This window comes from Puma concolor, chromosome D2 (genome assembly GCF_028749965.1).
Source record: "Puma concolor isolate L17-30 chromosome D2, mPumCon1.1.hap2, whole genome shotgun sequence".
Taxonomy (NCBI): domain Eukaryota; kingdom Metazoa; phylum Chordata; class Mammalia; order Carnivora; family Felidae; genus Puma; species Puma concolor.
In genome coordinates this window covers 59,324,638-59,344,452 of record NC_141677.1, presented here as the reverse complement: position 1 = coordinate 59,344,452, position 19,815 = coordinate 59,324,638, and the positions used below count along the sequence as shown (strand labels likewise).

Genomic DNA, 19,815 nt, shown 5'->3' with positions numbered 1-19,815 from the left:
TTGACTGCATTGGTGATGGCGTGGCTGGATTGCTGCACACACTGGGTGGCTTCTTACGATCTTGAGAGCAGTATCTGTGACCCAGCCATGGAGGCCTTCTTTTCTGCATATTCAAACCGGGAACTTGGATCTAGGCCCTTACCCTCGGAGGCGGCTTTCTAATTTCTCCAACCCATACGCCTTCTGGCGCCCTCGTGTGGCCCTGGTTGTTTTCTGGGCGAATCTGTGGGGTCCCCTGAAGGTCTGGAAACTCCGCGCCGGTGGGGATCATCTTCTGCACAATAGGCGCTCGCCAGCCACCACGCCTCGCCCAGTGGGGAGCAGCGGGAGCTACTGTGAGGCCCACAGAAAGACCTGGCTCAGCACTGGCCTTGGAAAAAACAGAGACCGGTTCCAGCCCAACCGAGGCGCCCCATATCCGGCCCTGGCCGCCCCAAGCATTTTTTTTTTTTTCTCCGCCAAGATGGTGGGAGATCGGTCTCAGCTGGAAGGGGCGGGTGGAAGGTGCAGGGACTGTGGACAACGCCCCCGGGCGCGGCACACACGGCTAGAGTTGGGGCGAGCCGTGGAGAGCTGTCCTGCGGGTCCCGCTGCGTTGGGAGTTGTGGGTGCCCAAGGCCAAGAAGAGAAAGGCGGGAGGGGAGAGAGGCGGGGCTGTTCGGCAGCCAGCGGAAATGGTGCGGGGAGTCAGCCCCTGGGGCCGCCCGGAGAGCTGGGATGCGGCGCGGGCCACGTGCACCCGGGAGTACTTAGGGTGGCGGCGGCCCGCGGGTCGTGGGGGAGACCCTCTGTGGGAAGAGCCTTGCCGGTGCCTCTCTTCTCAGAATTGAGACTATTGACGTCCCAGGCGGGGCCGGCTTCTCCAAACCAGGCCAGGGGCTGCAGGGAGAAGAATGCACCTGGTATTGCTGCGGATCGCAACCGCTCGGGCGCAAAGATCAAGAGAGAGAGGTGGGGGTGAGTGCGCGGCACTGTGGGGTGGGGGTCCTTGAGGGTGTGCGTCGCGTTGGCAGTCAAGCCTAAAAGAAGGAAGCTGCGCTCCAGCCCCACTCCTCCACTCCCATTCCCCGGAGCTAGACCATCTCCGACAACATTTCTGGTTCCCAAATTTTTCCGCCTCTTTGAGCGTTGGTTTTGTTTTGTTTGAGTGATTTTGAGTCAGGAAAAGAAAGAAAGAGAAAGAAAGAAAGAAAGAAAGAAAGAAAGAAAGAAAGAAAGAAAGAAAGAGAAGAAAGCTACCCGTTGCATTTCTCCTTCCTACCTTCTCTTGCTTCTCTGCAGCACTTCGTTCTTAAGCCTTCCCTAAGTCCATTCCTAAAGAACCCCCATCTTAGAACCCATGGCCGGGGGTGCTGGGAACAAGTCCATACGCCCGCTGCTGCTACCCGGAGGCCACCTGGTTGCCCCCTCACTGAGCACGAAGAAGGCTGTCTCCTCCCCACTTGCAGGCCCACGCGGTCGGCTCTCCCCCAAAGCCACTGCCACCCCTCTCCGGCCAGGTGCCCTTGTGCTAGGCCTGAGTGGTTCTCTCCTGCAGCTTCTGACCTCTTTGTTCCTGTCCCGGCCGCCCAGGGACATAGTTCAGTTCTGCCCGGCTGGAGGTGGGTGAGGATCCAGAGCGTGGGCAGCCCAGGGGAAGGGGCCTAGCGAGTGGTTTCGGTGCCCTGTCCCCCCTTTCTCTTCTCCTCTCTAATCTGACTCAGGGCTTGATCTAGCTGGCGGGAGGAAGACTTCTACCCGCTACCTAGAGCTGGGTTTGGCCTTAAACTTCGGCTTGCGTTTAGGACGTTTCCAGCTCTGCTCTCCTGGTTGTTCAGGCTCCCTTTGGTCGGTCTGGTTCCCCTGCAGCTGAGCTACGTACCAGGGATCCCCACCAGGCCAATCCTGTCTAGGCAGCCTGCCTTTCCTGCGCCCGCAGCCTGGGCGACCGTGAGCGCGTGAGCCGGCCGCTTCGAGCTGGTGTCCTGGAAGAAAATGCCAGGGCAGTAGTTACACTAAGTTACATTACCGCAGCGGTGGGTTCTTGGGAGTTACTTATCAGAATGTGGAATCTGGGTCCAACGAGGGTATTTAGTTATGATCGCATTCTGGGACATTTGCGTTCTCTGGTCTGAAAAGAGGATCTTTGAAATCCTGGAGTTGTGCTCCAGTAATAGGTTTTCGTTCCAGTCAGTTTAGCTAATTACTGTCAGATAAAGTAAATATAGCTGCAACCAAGGACACATTTGATGTTGTTTTAATCGAATGTGTCTGCCTACTTACCCTCGGCTTTTGTCACATTACACATTTTTGAAAATCTCCCTCCTCCCATATATGATCAAAGATCATAGTAAAATGATGGCAAATTCAATGAAGGGGAAGAGCTGTATAGACGCATAAACGATGTATAATATTATTCGTTTTCTGGAGAAAAGCCATATGCTAGCCATCACAATAAATATATTATCAAATTAAAATGTGATGATTCTTTGAAACTGTAAAGTGTTCCCATAAGTTACTATTCTCTACACAAAAATTGCTTAATTAATATACATAGAAATACAGGCAGATAACCAATCATTTTAATTATATATGCCACTGCTTATGTTATTTCCTTTCAGCTATTCAAATAACCATTTAATGTAACCACAGTCACAAAAAAGTTTAAAGTTATCATGGCTTTCTACTCTAAATGTAACACCACAGTCAGAAGCTCTATTAAAGCATGAGAAACAATCCCATGATGTACACAGCTAGTCAAAACTATATAACATTTCAGGTAGGTTTTTTTAAATTTACTGTTTCATTTTTTACTGCTTTCCCAGAAATTTCATTTTCCTTGACTTATGAAAGAAAGAAGGAAAGAAAGAAAGAAAGAAAGAAAGAAAGAAAGAAAGAAAGAAAGAAAGAGAAAGAAGAAAGGCATTTCTTCTTTTCCTGTAGCACTAAATATATTCCTGTTATTTTGTTTTCGTTGTTGATGGTGGCATGTAAGTATGTGTTTTGGTTTGATTTTTAGCTGAAGGATGTTAGAAAGCTATCCTTTTCTTTCTTTCTTTTTTTGAGCAATCTAGAAGCACTCGTGTTTTGTGAGAAGAGTAAATACTTTTTCCACTTTTAAAGAAATGCCACCTACATAGGTGAGTCCCAGAAAGCATTAAACTGATCTAATCCCTTGAGAGGAATTTTCCCCAAGTTTCTGTAATTTTGTAAGATTTTAAAATGGAGTTTTGAGCATTTTAGTTTTGTTTTGTTTTTTTCTCATGTGTTTGTATAAATGCCAGATTTCCCCAGATTGTGTTTGGAATGGAGTTTTCTAAGCAACCCACCACTTCCCTTCCCTGGGAGAAAATCAGTCCAAGTTCAATAATCCAAGTAGTTCTTCGTAAATTGCCGGCCCTTACTGAGGATGTGAGTTTCGATTTCTCAGGGAGAGGACCTTCCACATCTATCTTATGTGTATCTGCCCCACTCCAAAAAGTTTTTAAATAATGTAAATACAATGTAAATACAGCTTTTGTCAACAATAGCGGTTCTGTTCTGCTGATAAAACACAAGGAAAAAAGCCAACTTTGTTGAATGAAAATTCAATATTTTAAAAAACAAAATACCTACATAAAGGATGCCTATACAGACATTTATTTATGCTATTTGCGTGTGCTATTTGGAAGTGCAGTGAGCAATTTTAACTTGGGGATTAAATTGGAATTCTGGAGGCATTCCTTACGTTTTATTATTTGTGTGTGTGTGTGTGTGTGTGTGTGTGTGTGTGTGTGTGTGTGTGTGAGAGAGAGAGAGAGAGAGAGAGAGAGAGAGTGTGAGTTTAACTTCCTTTAGCGAAATTGCAATGCCTATACACCTTTTAAAATATAATCTAACTTCAGAAGAGCGGCTGCAGTCTTTGGCAGATTAATTCTGTTAAACCAGAGCGCCTGCCTGCTCGTGCGGATCTCTGAGCACTGAGTGTGGAAGGGCGGGGGGGATGTGGTTATCACGTTCCAAGAAGCAGAGGTTCTTCCTGACTCTTTCTAGCTCGATCTTTCCAACCCTATCTGCTCTCAACCACAAGCCACGGGACTCCGGCTTCCTAGAACGTAGAAATCTTTTCCCAAGTCTCACTGGGGGTCACGTTGAAGCGAGTAACTTCACACCGTTTGAGAACGAAAAAGACGTTTTTCTTTTGGAAAGAAAAGTTTGCCACAGTCTTGTCGCTTCAGTAGCGTCTTATCCTGCCCTCGCTGCGTCCAGCCTGGCGTTCCTGGTCTTTGGTCCGCACGGGGAGAGCAATGGCCAAGATCCAGGGGGAACCTTTGCTCCGTCAGTGGGCATCCGGGTCTGCTGGCCTAGCCGCCCACCTGCCCTTGGTTTCCTGAAGCTCTGGGGGTACCCACCAATTCCCACTACTCTGGCGACAGTCTCAGCTTGTCTGACTCTGCAGGGATGTTGGGGGGTGGGCAGCTGGCCTTGTTCGGAACCGATCAAGGACCCGACCTGGAAAGGACCGAGGTGCAAGAGGGCGTACAGCCACATGGACGGAAGGCTTGACTCGCCTGAGGAGCCAGGCCCAAGTCCACATCTCTGGGTCTCTGGGTTTCGCAGTCTCGCCCTTAGAGACGCCGGTGTGTCAGGTCGGAGGTCAAGATTTGGGCGGCACCGAGGCTGCGGGGAATGTAAGGCTGCCAGGCCTGACTCCGCCCTGCCAGCGTGGGCGCCACGTCGCCAAGTCGGCGCACTGTGTCCGCGCGGACGGGGCCGGGAGTGCCGGGCTCTGTCCCTGGCGCGCTGCTCCCCAGCCGCCGGCCAAGAGCCCGGACCGAGCAGGTCCGCGGGAGACATACGCTGGGCCTCCGTCCTTGAACTTGCCAAAGGTTCTGGAATTCCTCTCAAGCTCTCAGCACTCCCGCCAATGGGAGAGAATTACCTTCTTACCTCTCTTGGCTCCCGGCATCCAGTCTTGGCAGAGCCTCCGAGTCTGGGACCCCAGAACTTCCCTGGCAGCCTCTTACCCCTTGCAGCCACTCCTTTCCCCTTTCTCCTCCTTCCTCTTGCACTGGGTCCGTCTACATCTCCACCCCTTCCTTTCCTCACTCCCCCTTTCTCCCTCACCTCCTCCTGTCATGGGCCTCCTTTCTCACTGGGTCTCCACTCCTCCCTACCTGTTCCATTCTTCCTTATTTTTTCACTCTCTCTTCCTTTCCCCCTTATCTTATCTCACCACACCCTGGCCCCCCTCTCCACTCAGAAGCTCTCCTGCATTTTTGTCCTGGCCCCTGCAGGTGTTTGATGCTGCATAGGGCGGAGTTAAACCAGTGGATCACGGCCTCACTTCTGAGTCCCGGACCGTCTCCCCCATTCTATCCTGTACTACTCTTATCTCAGGAGCTGCTCCTAATGATGCGCAAGCACTTTGGAGTTTGTGATAGGGACACTACTCTGCACCCTGCTTCAGCTTGTAGGACCTCTCCCACCCCCCAGTCCCCCAGCCCCCAGCAATCTCTGCTGAGGGCCCTGGTGGGTGTGTGGGGCTCCAGGTGGCAGGCTTGGCCACCCTCCCTGTGGAAATCCCCGCTCCAGGCAGATCCTGCGGAGCCTCCGTTTCCTACTATTGTGGCAGTCTGGAGAGGATCACAGCAGAGCTGAAGGCGACCATAACGCCTGGGCCCCAGGCATCCCTTGAGAGCACAGATGGGGGCTCCCAGATCAGGACTACCCCCTCCCCCACCCCACATGAGCAAGATCCAGCTGAACTGATCTTTCTTTCTGTTTCTTTCCTGCCAGCCCCACTTTAGATTAGGGGCCTTGAGATCACCCCAGCTGGGAAGTGTTTCAGGGACTGCCTTAAAATGCAGGGGCCAAATCTGGGAGAAGAGAGTAGGATCCTGGCTCAACCTAGCCAGCAGTTGCAAGGACTGAGCATTCTGTAGCTGTTCTAGGCCCACCTATACTCTCTTACCCTCCCCCAGCTACTGGGTATGGGGCCAGTGGGGCCACTGAGTCACTGGCCTCCAGAGAGGTGACGGGGTCTGGGGCGCTCTCCCCTGTGAGTCAGGCTCCCATGCTGCATGGAAGGCAGCCAGCGACCTCTACCCTTTCCCGTTCCATCTGCAACCACCATGTTTCTGAGGTTGATGACAGTTGTATCACTCTGATAAATACGGGTTTCCAACAGATGGACACAGGCCTGATATATACGTTTCTATGGACTTCTCTTTCTCCTTGAATGAAAAGGAAGGTGCTTTCCTGTGTGAACACATCAGTGCGTGCACATGTGCAAAGGCATGGGGAAGAAGGCTTTCAGGACTGTGCCCATAAGTGTAGACTCCACATTAGGGCTCTGCTCTTTCAGAGAGTGTGGTCAAAACGGGGGCTGGGCCAACACTCATTCTGAATCCCTCTCCCTCCTTTTTTCCTCACAATAATGTGATTGCTGGTAGTGACATGAGGTTTGGAGAGAAATGTTTATATGGTCCAAGAATAAAACCAGCTTCCATGACTATGAGATGCACTATTTCCATACAGGCAATTTATGGGAGCATTACAATTAGTCTAGTACAAAGTGGTCCCACAGGGACCTATTTAAGCTGCAGTCAGAGAAGAGGGGATAGGTTTTATTACTAGGGTTGTAATCACTGTGTGTGTTCTTGAAAGTAATAAAACCACATTGAAATTATTCCGTAATTTAGACTTTTAAAAACTTTACATGCTCCTCCCCTATTAGGATAGTAGATGAGTGGCCTGGTGTATGTTTGTGCCCCCCACCCCTGCACTGAGTGAGCACAGATGTGGGCACAGATGAATGTTCACAGCACTCACAACCAGTAATCCAGTAAGTGTGAATGTGAATGGATGCACGCAAATGTCACAAGCATGCAAGTGTAAGAGGTAGCAGGTATGACACCTTCTTCCGCAGGGAGAGCCCACAGAGTGGAGGAGGCTGGGTTTGGGGCATGGGGGGAGATGTGGCTTTCTCTAAATCAGGATCACACCTCCTCTCTCTTGAGCCAAAGCCGTGACCCTAGAGTCCAGCAGAGGTTTGGAGCCCAGTTCCGCCACTTTTGTAGTCTTGTGTAACCTTGAGCTGTCCCTCAGCCTCGGTAGGTGGCAGCTTTCTCACCCACAAAAGTGGTTTGGACTTTATAAGCCTGCTGTAGGATTAAAGAAATGATGGAAGGAAAGTGCTTACAGACCTCTGAGCTTAGAGAGGGACGTAGTAAATGTTGTGAAGGTGGACTCAAGGGGTGGTTGTTAAACTCAAGGAGGGAAGCTCTGAACCTCTCCTCCACTGAGCAGAGATCAGGGAGTTGGACTCCCAGGCACTCCTTTTCCTTACTTGGGGTGTGTGTGTGTGGGGGAGAGCATTATTAAACTATCAAAGTGTGTGTGTGTGTGTGTGTGTGTGTGTGTGTGTGTGTGTGTGTGTGTGTGGTTTTTTGTCCCCAAACAAGGAGACCAGTTCTCTTAATCATTGGAGTTTTAGGATATACTCTTGGAAGCACCAACAGCCTCTTCTTGGCTTTCCCCCTACCCACTCCCCACCCTCTGGAGCCACAGCAAACAAATCCCACACCCAGCCTGAGCTTCCCGCTCCCACAAATGCATCATTTTTTAGCAACAGTAAACAAATCCCCAAAGACTCATGTCATTGTTATCATGTTTAGATAAAGATCTGGCCAATTGGTGTCCACGCTGGAATGTAAATAAATCAGCTGCCCTGGACCTACCCCAGTGGGGGGGGGTGGGTGTTCCTCTCCTACCCTGCCTCAGCTCACTGCCCTGCACGCCTCTCCTTTTCTCTTCTGGTGTGGGAGAACATCTGGTCTTCGAAATCGCATGGTTTCTAATCTCTTCGCTCTGTCGCAGATCTGCTGTGTGACTTCAGGCAAATCCCTTATCCTCTCTGAGCCTGTTTCCTTTTCTGTAAAGAGGAGTTAATGATGACTGCCTCTCAGGATTGGGAAGGAGCAGCGGTAATCATAGAAATAATACTGCTGATAACAGTCACAACAATAATCCTCCCATCGGGCCTGTGGATAACACTGCCTACCATTCAGGGCTTTCCTACAAGCACACCATAAGGCTCAGTGACCAAGAGCCTCCCCACTCACCAACTCAAACAGAAACAGTCAGACTGTGGGCAAGCTGCCTTGGTGGGCTTGGGAGAGTCCTGGGTATGAAGATCGGAGAATGGTACCAGGCCTATTGTAAACTCTTCTCAGTGTCCACCGTTGTTATTGTTTCTGCTTCCTGCAACAGGTTTTATCTAGAGCCCTAGTAATGTAACCCCTATATAGAGGAGGAAACTGAGGCTTTGGAGAAGGTAAGGCGACTAACTCGCCCAAGGTTAAGTTCCTTGCCTTCCACACTGAGCTCTCTGTCTTTGTTCCTCTCCCTTCCCTGGCCAGCCCCAGTGTTACCAGGCTGAGCATTTTGTGAATTCCTGCCGGGTGCTGGATAGCTCATCCCCACCGCAAATTTTCCAAGGCCTAGGCAGTAGTCCACAGGCTCTGGGATTTCCTTGAAGCTGCCTTGAAGATAAACATGCCTTGGCGGTAGGGCTGAGCTTCGTGTAGCCCCCTCTCCTCTTCTCCCTATCAGCATGCCCTCATAGCTGCTTCCTTTCTCCCCATCTCTGTCCTTTTTCGCTTTCTCTTCACAAAGAAGAGGGCCTGCCTGCCCTCTGTTCTGCCTTCTGGGCACATGCCATGAAGTTAATATTAATCATGATAATAAACCTTCTGCTGGTGAACAAAGCATTCCACATGCATCATCTCTTCACTATTGTTACGAGATCCCCATGGTACAGACATTATTGCTTTCTCCCCCTCATTTTAGAGTCATGGATATTGAGGCCCACAAAAATGAAATGACTTGTCCAAGGTCACAGAGCAAGTAAGAGGTAGATGCGAGACTTCCAGGCCTGTGTGCTAGATGCCATGGCAAGACTCCAAGGCCTGGGTGGGCTGGAGAGAACGCCTTACTCCAGCCCAACTCCAGGAACCTGGACTCCATGGCCACCTGACCTCAAGGAGAACTTCCCTTGAGCAGATCTTCCCCCACAACGTGGGTCTGGGAGCAGCTCCTCCTGGCTTGGCCCAGGCGTCCAGTGTCTGCAGCTCCGAAGCCAGAGCAGGGCCGCTGAGGCCCCTGGGAGCGCTTTGAACCACCAGCTCCTGGGCTCCCAGAACAGGCCAAGGGCTTCTCTAGGCGTCTCCCCTCCTTCTTTGTCCCGACATCCCAGGCCACTTTGCCCACGCCCTCCACAGAAGTAGGAACTTCCCACTGGAAAATCACCACAGCCCGGTGGGGCCAGGGACTCGCTGGAGCCAGGCACGTCCTAATCTGAGCCAGTGCCTGCACTTCGGGTGTGCACCGTGTGCTTCCTGGCGGAGAGTGGTGGGTTCAAATCCTGTCTCCACTCTGTCCCTGGGTGAACTCATTAATGCTGAGCCCTGCTTTCCTGGTTTGTAGACCTAGGAGTACTAGAAGTACCTACCTCATAGAGGATTGGAGATCGCCTTTGTGAAGCACTTAGCGCGGTGCACAGCTCACTAAATGTTAGTTTTTATTGACCCCGGGACTAGTGGAGGTTGATTTTTCCTGTTTCTAAGTGTGAGCTCTGCGCCCCTGAGCGCACCGAGGTCTCGATGGGGCAAGGTGGGGAGCCTGGTGGCACCCGGGGGCTGGACACTTAGGCGCGCGAAATTTTGGCGAAGAGCCGGGTTGACTCCCTTCGCGCTGTGTTTGGGGCCGGGCTCAGGCGGTGACGTTAACTCGAGCCCCTGGCGACATGGCGTTCTGGGCGTGAGCGTCTGTCCTGAGCCGCGTGCATGTCCAGGCCTGTGCGTGTCAGGAGCCGGGTGGCCCTTGACGCGCCTGCGGGGACCTCACCTGCGCTGGATTTAGATTTCAGCGGGGACAAGGACCTCCGGTTTACCTGACAGATGCGTGGTGTCCACGCTGTGTACACAAACCCGAGCGAGACTGGAGTCCCGGGTGTTCCGCCTCCTGCTCATCGAACAATTTTCGCTATTAATGGTTATTTTATTTATATCGTTAGAATTGTCCCCCCGGGTCTGTTTACACCAACGTCTGGCCGTCCCGGCCGCAGTGTTTGGACAGCGGATTACACTAATGGATGGCGAGCCGGGAGGGGGGTAAGAAGGCGAGGCTGGAAAGGCGCTCCGGGCCGCCGCGCGGGGTGGGCCTCGAGGGAAGAGGCACCAGGCCTCTCCGGGGCTCGACCTCTGACCTTAGGAGGGAAGGAAACGTGTCTGCTAGCGATAGGAAGCTTCGGCCTCCGGTGAGGTGGAGGCTGGAGGTGCCTGCTCCTGGGTTGTGTGTGTTGGGGGCGGGGGGACCTCTCTTCTTTCAAGGCTACTCAAAACTCGAGGTCGTCCCGCTTGGGTGCGCACACGTCAACAAGTAAACAAGACTTGGAGCTACCAGGACGGCGGCCGCTTTGATTCCCTCCTGTCGGTGGCAGCCAGCTTAGTGCTCTGGCCTCCAAATCCGGATTATGGCTGAGCCCTGGGCGCCTGGCGGCCGGCAGGGTTAGAGCTGCCTTCAAAGGGGGCCGCCCAGCAAGCGCACAGCTCCCCAAACTGAGTCCTAGGTGCGCACCCCCATGCCTAATGAACACTCTGGGGGACAAACCGAGGCCTGCGCACCCACCAAGCGCAGTGGAAAGTTCGCCATCGCAAAGCGGGCAAGGCGCATGCTCCGGGGCCCAGGGCCAGTGAAGGTTTGGGGGGATCTGGCAACCTTCAGCTTGAAAAGACTAAGCCTGGAGTTCCTGGCTTTAGAGCCAAATGTCTTTGCTACAGGACTAGGGCTGACGCGTAAAAATATCTAGCATTTAGTTAGCATTTACTATGCGTCAGACACCATGCCAAGGATTTGTACCGTCCCCAACAATCCTGGGAATTATGATCTCATTTTACAGAGGAGGAAACAGGCAGTTTAGGTAATTTGGGCAAGGCCTCACAGCTAGTGTGGGAGTTAGAACCCTAACATTCAATCCAGCCACAGAACTAGTGCGCTAGTTCTCAACACTTTGGGGTTGGAGCACCTGTTTGGGACCTGATGTAAGCCATGGACCCTCTCCTCGGGAGAATGCTCCTGGGCTCGTGCAGCCATTTCAGGGGCTTCTCAAAATCCCCCAGGCCCGCCCATGGCCATTTGATAATTTTGGCTTTACAGGCTTTACAAATTGCTTTTGATATAATTTCTTAACAGTGAACATAGACTACGAAAGTAGTACTTTTTATATACGTTTTATAACTGAAGATTCTTGGAGCTCAGGTCACACAGATCTGGGTAAATGACGAGTTGACCTCTCAGGTCTTTGGACTCCTTAGCGTCTTCGGGTGCGCTGCTTCTCCAGTCTCCCCAGACAGTCTCCGCAGACCCTGACGTTCTCCTTTTCCTTCTCGCTTGGCTCTCACTTTTTTCTCCTCCGCCCGGAGGATCTGGGTTTCTTGGGGGCCTCTGCAAGGTACTCCGCTGGTGGGGGCGCAGCGCCAGGACCCCGTTGCCCTGTGCTCTGTGGGCCGCGCTGCCAGGACGCGCGCTCCGGTAAACGGTTTATCTAAAGAGAACTTCTGTTTCTCGTTCGCTGTCGGGAGTTGCCCTGCAGCCAGCAATGAAAAATGCGCCTTTTCCCGAGACTCTGGCGCTGGTGATTTATGTGGGAACCGTCCTCACCCTCGAGGCCTGGGCTGCTCAGCCGGGCCTAGGGGTGGAGGGCGAGGGCCCGCCTGGAAAAGAAGCCGGTGCCTCGTCCCCTTCCAGCGCCCGCTTTTATGGCGCCCCCCTTCACCTCTACCTCCAGGACATTTTACAGCCGCTCCCCCAGGGAGCTGAGCGCTTTATCGCGGTAAAGTAAACACCATTATCCCAGGTCCATTAACACGGAGGTTTTGGCGTTGTAAATAGACTGTGAGAGGGAGAAGAGCAGCCCCCGCGAACTCCCTTGTAAAACGGTAAAGGTTCTCCAAGATTTATGGTCGCTGATTGGCACCCCAACCTCCTAAGAAATCCCAGTCTTGGACAAAGCCAGAAGGTAGGGCATTCCCCCAACCTAGGAATCCCTCCCTGGGTGTTAGGACTTCAAAGATAGGGAGTCCCCAGGACGTGTCTAACCCAGTCATTAATTTCCTATAAGTCACAAACCCAGGAATGCTGATTCCTTTCTGGCTGTGGATGTATGGATAAACTCCGAAGCTCCCCAGGAGCTCCTAGAGAGCAACCAGTGTGGATGGTGCCAGGGGCCAGGATGCTTGTGTTTCAGGCTCCTTTCTCATTTGTAAACCGGATAGTGCTTTCACCAGCTACTTAGGAGTCTATAAAGCACAGGAGAGTTATAACTGGTGGGCACTGCCCAAACACCCTGTCACCTGGCAGTCATTTTGCCAGTTTGTATGGTCTTGCTTTTGCTTCTCTTTCCAAAAGGGAATGCCCTCCTTATTCACTCTTGGGCCAGTCTGTATAGGAAATCAAGTAAGGATGATGGTGCTGGCACACAGCAGAGTAGACAGTCCTTGCTCTCTGCCTCAGTTTCTCTTTCTGATGACTGTCTAGTAACCTGTTCCAGGAAGTTTCTGTTCATCGAGGGTATGATTATGATTTTCTTTTTTTTTTTATTTTTATTTAAAAAAATTTTTTTTCAACGTTTATTTATTTTTTGGGACAGAGAGAGACAGAGCATGAATGGGGGAGGGGCAGAGAGAGAGGGAGACACAGAATCAGAAACAGGCTCCAGGCTCTGAGCCATCAGCCCAGAGCCTGACGCGGGGCTCGAACTCACGGACGCCGAGATCGTGACCTGGCTGAAGTCGGACGCTTAACCAACTGCGCCACCCAGGCGCCCCTGATTATGATTTTCTTACCCACTCAGGTCAATATTTATACTGACAAAACAGAGGACTTTGAACTAGGAGAGGTAGCTCTGGTTGATTGAGAAAACAAAGGGACAAATTCTCCAGGCCAAGGGAAGTTTCAGTAGAACCCAGACTCTCCTAATCTTTGCCAAGGTCATTTTCAGGACACAGTCCATGCCGGGAGGCAGCTCAGTAATTCTTGTGAGATCCTCCACCTGGCTAATGAGTTGGCTTTTGGGAAGAAAGGGCAATGAGGAAAAGCAGGGAGCAGAAGGTGCCAGAAATTGTTTTTGGTCTTTGGCATAACTAGCTCTATCTAAAGGAGCTTTTAACCATTTCTTTTTCTGTGCCAAGGACCTCTTTGACAACTTTGACAAAAGTTGGTCTGGTGAAGCCTATGAGACCCCCCCCCCTCAGAATAATATTTTAAATGCATAAAATGAAATACACACAATAATATTAAATTACAGTTATCAGAATATATATATATATATTTTTTTAATGGTGGTATATTGGGCACCTGGATAGCTCAGTTGGTTAAGTGCCGGACTCTTGATTTCAGCTCAGGTCATGATCTCATGGTTTGTGACACTGAGCCCCATGTCGGGCTCTGCGCTGATAGTACAGAACCCACTTGGTATTCTATCTCTCCCTCTCTGTCTGCCCCTCCCCTGCTGGTGCTCTCTCTCTCTCTGTCTCTCTCAAAATAAATGAATTAATTAAAAAACTAGTGGTATAGTATTATATGTGCATTTTTTTTTTTTGAGAGAGAGAGAAAGAGAGCAAGCAGAGGAGGGGCAGAGAGAGAGAGAGAGAGAGAGGGAGAGAGAATTTCAAACAGGCTCCCCTCCCAGTGCGGAACCTGATGTGGTGCTGGATCTCACAACCCTGAGATCATGACCTGAGCCAAAATCAATAGTCTGACGCTTAACTGCTTAACCAGTTAAGCCACCCAGTCACCCCTGTGCTTCTTTATTAATTGATTAAATAACAAAAGCTAGTGGCAGGTCTAAAACAACCATAATTTCAAAGTAGTGATAAATACAAATTGCCTTCAAGGTCTGCAGCAGCAGTAACGTGCGGACAATATTAAGGATTTCTATTAGTGACAAAGTCACAGGTACTACTAATACTACTGAGTTTGTTGCCTACATTCAAAAGTAAAGGGAATGCTAAATTATAGTTAGAGCTAATAAAACATAGGGGTGCCTGGGTGGCTCAGTCGGTTAAGCGTCTGACTTTGGCTCAGGTCATGATCTTGCAGTTTGTGAGTTCGAGCCCTGCATGGGACTCTGTGCTGATGGCTCAGAACCTGGAGCCTGCTTCAGGTTCTGTGTCTCCCTCTCTCTCTGTCCCTCGCCTGCTCGCTCTCTGTCTCTGTGTCTATCTCTCTCTTTCAAAAATAAATTAACATTAAAAAAAGAACTAATAAAACATAAAGATGTATTTTTCCCCCTTCAAGTTCGTGGATCTCCTGAGTGCAATCCTCAGGTCCCTTGGGAATCAATAAACTGCCAGGGTAAGAACCACTGGTCTAGGGTCAAAGTTTAGACCACTTAATCTCAAGAAGTGGTCTTTGGATCACCTGCAACAGAATCTTCTAGGGGTGTTAGAAAATTCTGGGGCCCCTCCTGAGATCTGGGTAGACCCAGAAAAGTGTGTTTTAAACTTAATAATCAGAGGACTGTTTTCATGCAAAGTATGAGAAGAGCTGCATCAGGGCCTCACTTTGGTTGGCTGCTCGGATGGTGAGAGGAAGGTCCCATGATGAGGGGTGGGACAGCAAAGTGGGAATTCTGGGTGGAAGCTCTTCCATGGAGACAACTTTGAGGTGGTGCTCATCAACTTAGGGGGTACAGCAAGCTGGGGCACAGGAGGACACCAGGGAAAGAAGCTGGAATAGGACATTTTGGTGAAGGGTTCCAACGTGATGGCAGAGGCTATGGAAAAAATCCAGATATTAAATGATCCCCTGTATTCCACATCAGAATAGAAACTTGCCAAAGGCCACATTGCTAGTGGCAGAAGTAGGTCTATCAGTCCACTCTACTGAAAGGCCAAGTTTAGTCCTCACAACTGCTGGTGTTGAGTTCAGGGCACAACACATGGTCAGCGGCAAACCACATCCCTGTGGCCCTATATAAACTTCTCCATCAGCTCTCTTCACTGGCTTCCTTTTTGCTTCCAGTGCTCGTGAGTTCTGAGCTCCTTTACAGTGTCTTACCACGTTAGCATATTTGGAGGTTTCATTCATTCACTCACTCAATGAATGCTACAGACCAGGCCTGGTCCCAGGTAACTATAAAAGATACATAAATGAGTAAATAGATGACTACTATCCTAAAGAGATTTTCACAGACACCTGCTCTTATCACCACCAATCTTAAGTAACCCTGATAAGCAGCAAACCTCTTTTGATCCAGGTCTGCAACCACCAGAGACAAAAGAGGTCTTACTGGAAGGGAGGAAAAGCTTGCAGTATAGTGATTGGTTGGGGACCTGTATTTTCTATTGTAAAAGGTGACTAGTTAGACCATGAGGTTTGATAAGCACCAGTATAATGTCAAAATGTTGAACCAAGTGGTTCTGAATGTAAAAAATGTGCGAGATATACCCAAACATGACACTTGAGGATAGTTACAACATTGCTGGCCCCAGATCAAGCAAGTGATTATAACAGACAGTGCAAGAGTGAACACAACTCTACCTAACCAATTTTCACCTGGCCTGAGCTTCAACAGTAACAGTACTGTTTGCCTCACTCTGTATTCTCACACATGTCTTCATCAGGGTCTCACATCACACTCTCATAGATAGCAGGTGGGTCTGTATGCAGAATTTAGAGTTTAATAAAAACAGGAAAGAGTGGAAAGGGAATAGGGTCTAGAGTCAGAAGATTTGGGTTCAGTTCTGTTCTGTCACTTAGAAAATTTCTGACTTGGGGAAATAAGTTGAATATGAGTTTTCTCTGCTAAATGAGTAGAACAATGCCTATTTCAGAAACTTGTTGAAAGTAGTCAGATAATGTATGCTAAAGGTGCTTTGTAAACTGTAAGCCACTCTACAATGTGAATAGTTTATTATATGCTTTTGGAGCCAGACAGACCTGGATTCCAAGCCTGGCATGGACCACTTACTTGCCATTTGTAGAAGTTATCTAACTTTGCAGGCTGAGTTTCCTCATCCATTAAATGAGGCTCATAATACCCATTTCTCTGGATCATTCTTCTAAGAGTTAAATGAGATCATTGTGTGTGAAAGAGTATCCATCAGGGATGGCTGGCTGGCTCAGTTGGTGGAATGTGTGACCCTTGATTTCAGGGTTGTGAGTTTGAGCCCCATGTTGGGTGTAGAGATTACTCAAAAATAAAATCTAAAAAAAAAAAAAAAGAGTATCCATCATATTGTAAAGCAGTCAACAGCCATTCCCAGGTTGTTAGCACTGAGATGACAGTGACTGTGTCCTATTTATCTTTGTGTCCTTAGAATGTAGCAGAGTACTGCAAACAGTAGACTCTTAACTTTGGTTGAATGAATGATTAAGGAAGCTTTGTATATCTGTCATCAGGCACAGCATCAGCTATACTTACACAAAGTCCTCATTGACCAAGCAGAGCTACTTCTGGGTCAATTTCAACCTCAGTTTCACCCTAGTTGGCCCATTGCATTCACCCCTCTCCCTGGAGGAAGATGGGTCATGATGATACTCAGAGAGTCAGTAGTAGCAAATGGTTCCCGCACATGGCTTGGGAAAAAGATACAAGTTTCTAAATTAAATTCATCAATCAAGCAGTCAAGCAAGAAATGTTTATTGAGTTACTCCTGTGTACTAATGCTGCTCTAGATGCTGGGCATTCAGCAATAAATAAGACAGACAAATTTTCTGTCATCAATCCTTTTATCGAGTACAAAGAGTAACACCTAGAGTTGCTGTGTCTTTACTGACTTTCTTTTTGAGATGAGTGCACTTGAGAATCTAGAGGTTGAAGCGCAGGAAAGTTGCTGTAGTGACTGTGCCAGGAAGGGTGGTCTTTGAGGAATTCAAGGATATACAGAGGACTGCCGAATCAAGCATAATGCAGTCACCCACACTAGTCAATTAAGACACAATTAACAGAGGGAAAAAGAGGAAGAGGGAGAGAGGGCAGAGGGAAAATTGAATTCATTTTCTATTGTTTCTGTAACAAATTACCACAAACTTAAGGATTTAAAACAACACAAATGTATTACCTTACAGTTCTATAGATTAGAAATTTGACATGGGTCTCCCCCAGGCTAACATCAGTGTTAGCTCTTCTAGACGTTCAGGGGGAGAATCTATTTCCTTGTCTTTTCCAGATTCTAGAGGCTACCCCCATTTATTGGCTAATAGCCTCTTTCCTCCATCTTCAAAGCCAGCAATGACAGGTTATGTCCTCCTCAGCTGCCACCTCACCGGTTCTCTCCTGACCCTTCTTCCTTAGTCAAGTCTCACTCTGACCACACTTGGTAAGGTCTCACTCCTATTAAGGTTTCATGTGATTAGGCTGGGTTCACCTGGATAATCCAAGACAATCTCCCCATATCAAGGTATGTACCCTTAATCACAGTGCAAAGTTGCCATGTGAAGTAACATATTCGTAGGCTCCAAGGATTAGGGTGTGGGCATCTTTAGAGACCATTAGTCTGCCTATCAGAGAGGGAGGGAGAGAGAGAGAGAACAGGTGCAGGGGGTGGGGGAGGGGAGAAAGAGGGGGGCAAGAAACATTTGCCTGGCGTCTTTTATAGAAAAATGGACTTCCAATAACTGAAAGATGAAGCATTAAGAATGCATCAAAAAGACAAGACATAACAAGTGTTGGTGAGGTGAGGATGTGAAGAAAAAAAGAACCCTTGTGAACTTTTGGTCAAGAATGTAAACTGGTACAGCCATTGTGGAAAATAGTATGGAGGTTCCTCAAAAAATTAAAAATATAAATATTGTAGAATCCAATAATTCCACTACTGGGTATTTACTCCAAGAGAACAAAAACACTAATTCACACAGATATATGCACCCCTATGTTTATTACAGCATTATTTACAATAGCCAAGATATGGGAGCAACCTAAGTGTCTATCAGTAGACAAATGCACATAAAAAGATGTCACACACACACACACACACACACACACACACACACACACAGGAATATTATGCAGTCATATAAAAGGATGAGATCATTCCATTTGTGACAACATGAATGAATCTAGAGGGTATTATGCTAAGTGAAATAAGTCATACTAAGAAAGACAAATGCCATATAATTTCACTCATATGTGGAACATAAAGAAACAAAATAAACAAATAAACAAAAAGCAGAATCAAACCTATAAATACAGAGAACAAACTGATGATTGCTAGAGGGAAGAGGGGGGTGAGGTATGGGCAAAATGAGTGAGGAGAGTGGGAGATACAGGCTTCCAGTTATGGAATGAATAAGTCATGGAAATAAAAGGTGTAGCAAAGGGAATATAGTCAATGCTATTGTAATAGTGTTGTATGGTGACATGTGTCCTGAGCATAGCATAACATATACTGAAGTTGAATCACTGTGTTGTGATCTAATCACCTGAAATTAATATAACATTGTGTGTCAACCCTACTCAAAACAAATTTCTCAAAGAATTAAGAATGCATCTAACATTCAACATTTTCTAGTAGATCATAGTTTACTTTTGCTACACATTCAGCGGCTGTAGACATAACACATGATACTCAAAGCACAAGCCAGTGCTTCTACCCCTCTTCTCCTTCAGGAGTACTGTGCTACATGCGGGCTACCTTTGAGTGTGCAGGAAATCAACTCCTTGTTAATTATGCTTTATCTGTGTCATATTTCCAGGTTTCCATGTGATACAAGATGAACCCCAGGCAAAGCTGCAGGAGAGCTGATGTTTGTCTTTGGTGCCACTCTTGTCTTTACCATTAAACAGACTCCTCTGCTTAAAAGCCTATATGCAACTGTCTGAGGATTCCCCCCCCCCCCCTTTTTAGAGGTACATATATGGAAAAAAGGCTGAAAAGAGTACTCCAAAATGATAGTATTTGTTAGGTGGTAAGATTGTGGATTTCCTTCTTATTTCTCTTTTAAACGTTGTCTACTGTTCTTTTTATCAATCAATATAAAGGTATGTTCACAAGTGTTAGCCATTTGATGGAGAACTCACTTTAAAATATGGAATTGAGAGTTGGAGAGCAAGATTTAGATTTTATACTTTTATTTCTGAGGAGACAGCTTTGCCCAGAAGTGAGGAGTGTGAAGTATGGGTTGGAGTCCTAATTCCTCCAATGTACAACCTAGTGGACCTTGTACAAGGGACTCAGTTTCTTCAGGTGTAAAATGAGGAAACCGAATAGCTTTTATCTCATGGTGTTGCTGTGAGAATTAAATTGCAAAACTGTATACAAACCACTTAGGCTGGTGTGCCTGGCACATACCAGGCTTTCAATAAACATGAATTGTTGCCTTTAGAGCTCGAACATTCCTTAATCCAGCCCTCAAAGCAAATAGCAAATTTAATATTAGGGACAGTGGGGGTGGTCATGTTCACAATTTCTGAATGTGGCAATTATGGGTAAACAGAATGTGTTTCCATTTGAGAACCTTCAATTTGGGTGAAAAGCCCATAAGTGACTTAATTATATAGACGAATCCTATCGGTAATGCAGGATATTAACGCAAAGAATAAAAAAATAGTCTTTCAAGTTTATTCACTTATTATTTATGGAGCCCTTAATATTTTCCAGGCTCTCTGGAGGCATGCCTCTGTCCCAATAAGTTATAGTGTACAAAGAGAGAGAAGAAATGAACACAGATAGCTACAGAAAGAGGTAGAATAGATAACAGGTAGCCTGGAAGGTTAAAGAAGGAGGTTTCCCTGGAGGGTGGAGAGATTTGAGCAGGGCCTTGAAGAAGGTGGGTTTTGACGAGGTGATT

The 19,815-nt window shown here is 48.1% G+C and overlaps 1 protein-coding gene across 1 annotated transcript in view; it reads left to right on the top strand.

Annotated features, from left to right (window-relative positions):
- Positions 1-24: 24 nt before the first annotated feature.
- The window catches only part of LOC147576110 (uncharacterized), a 69,036-nt gene continuing 49,245 nt past the window's right edge, over positions 25-19,815 (top strand). The window contains exon 1 of the mRNA XM_086680603.1: positions 25-957. Within this exon, the coding sequence (XP_086536729.1) occupies positions 464-957 (494 nt within the window). The 5' untranslated portion in view covers positions 25-463. The remainder of the gene's footprint in view (positions 958-19,815) is intronic.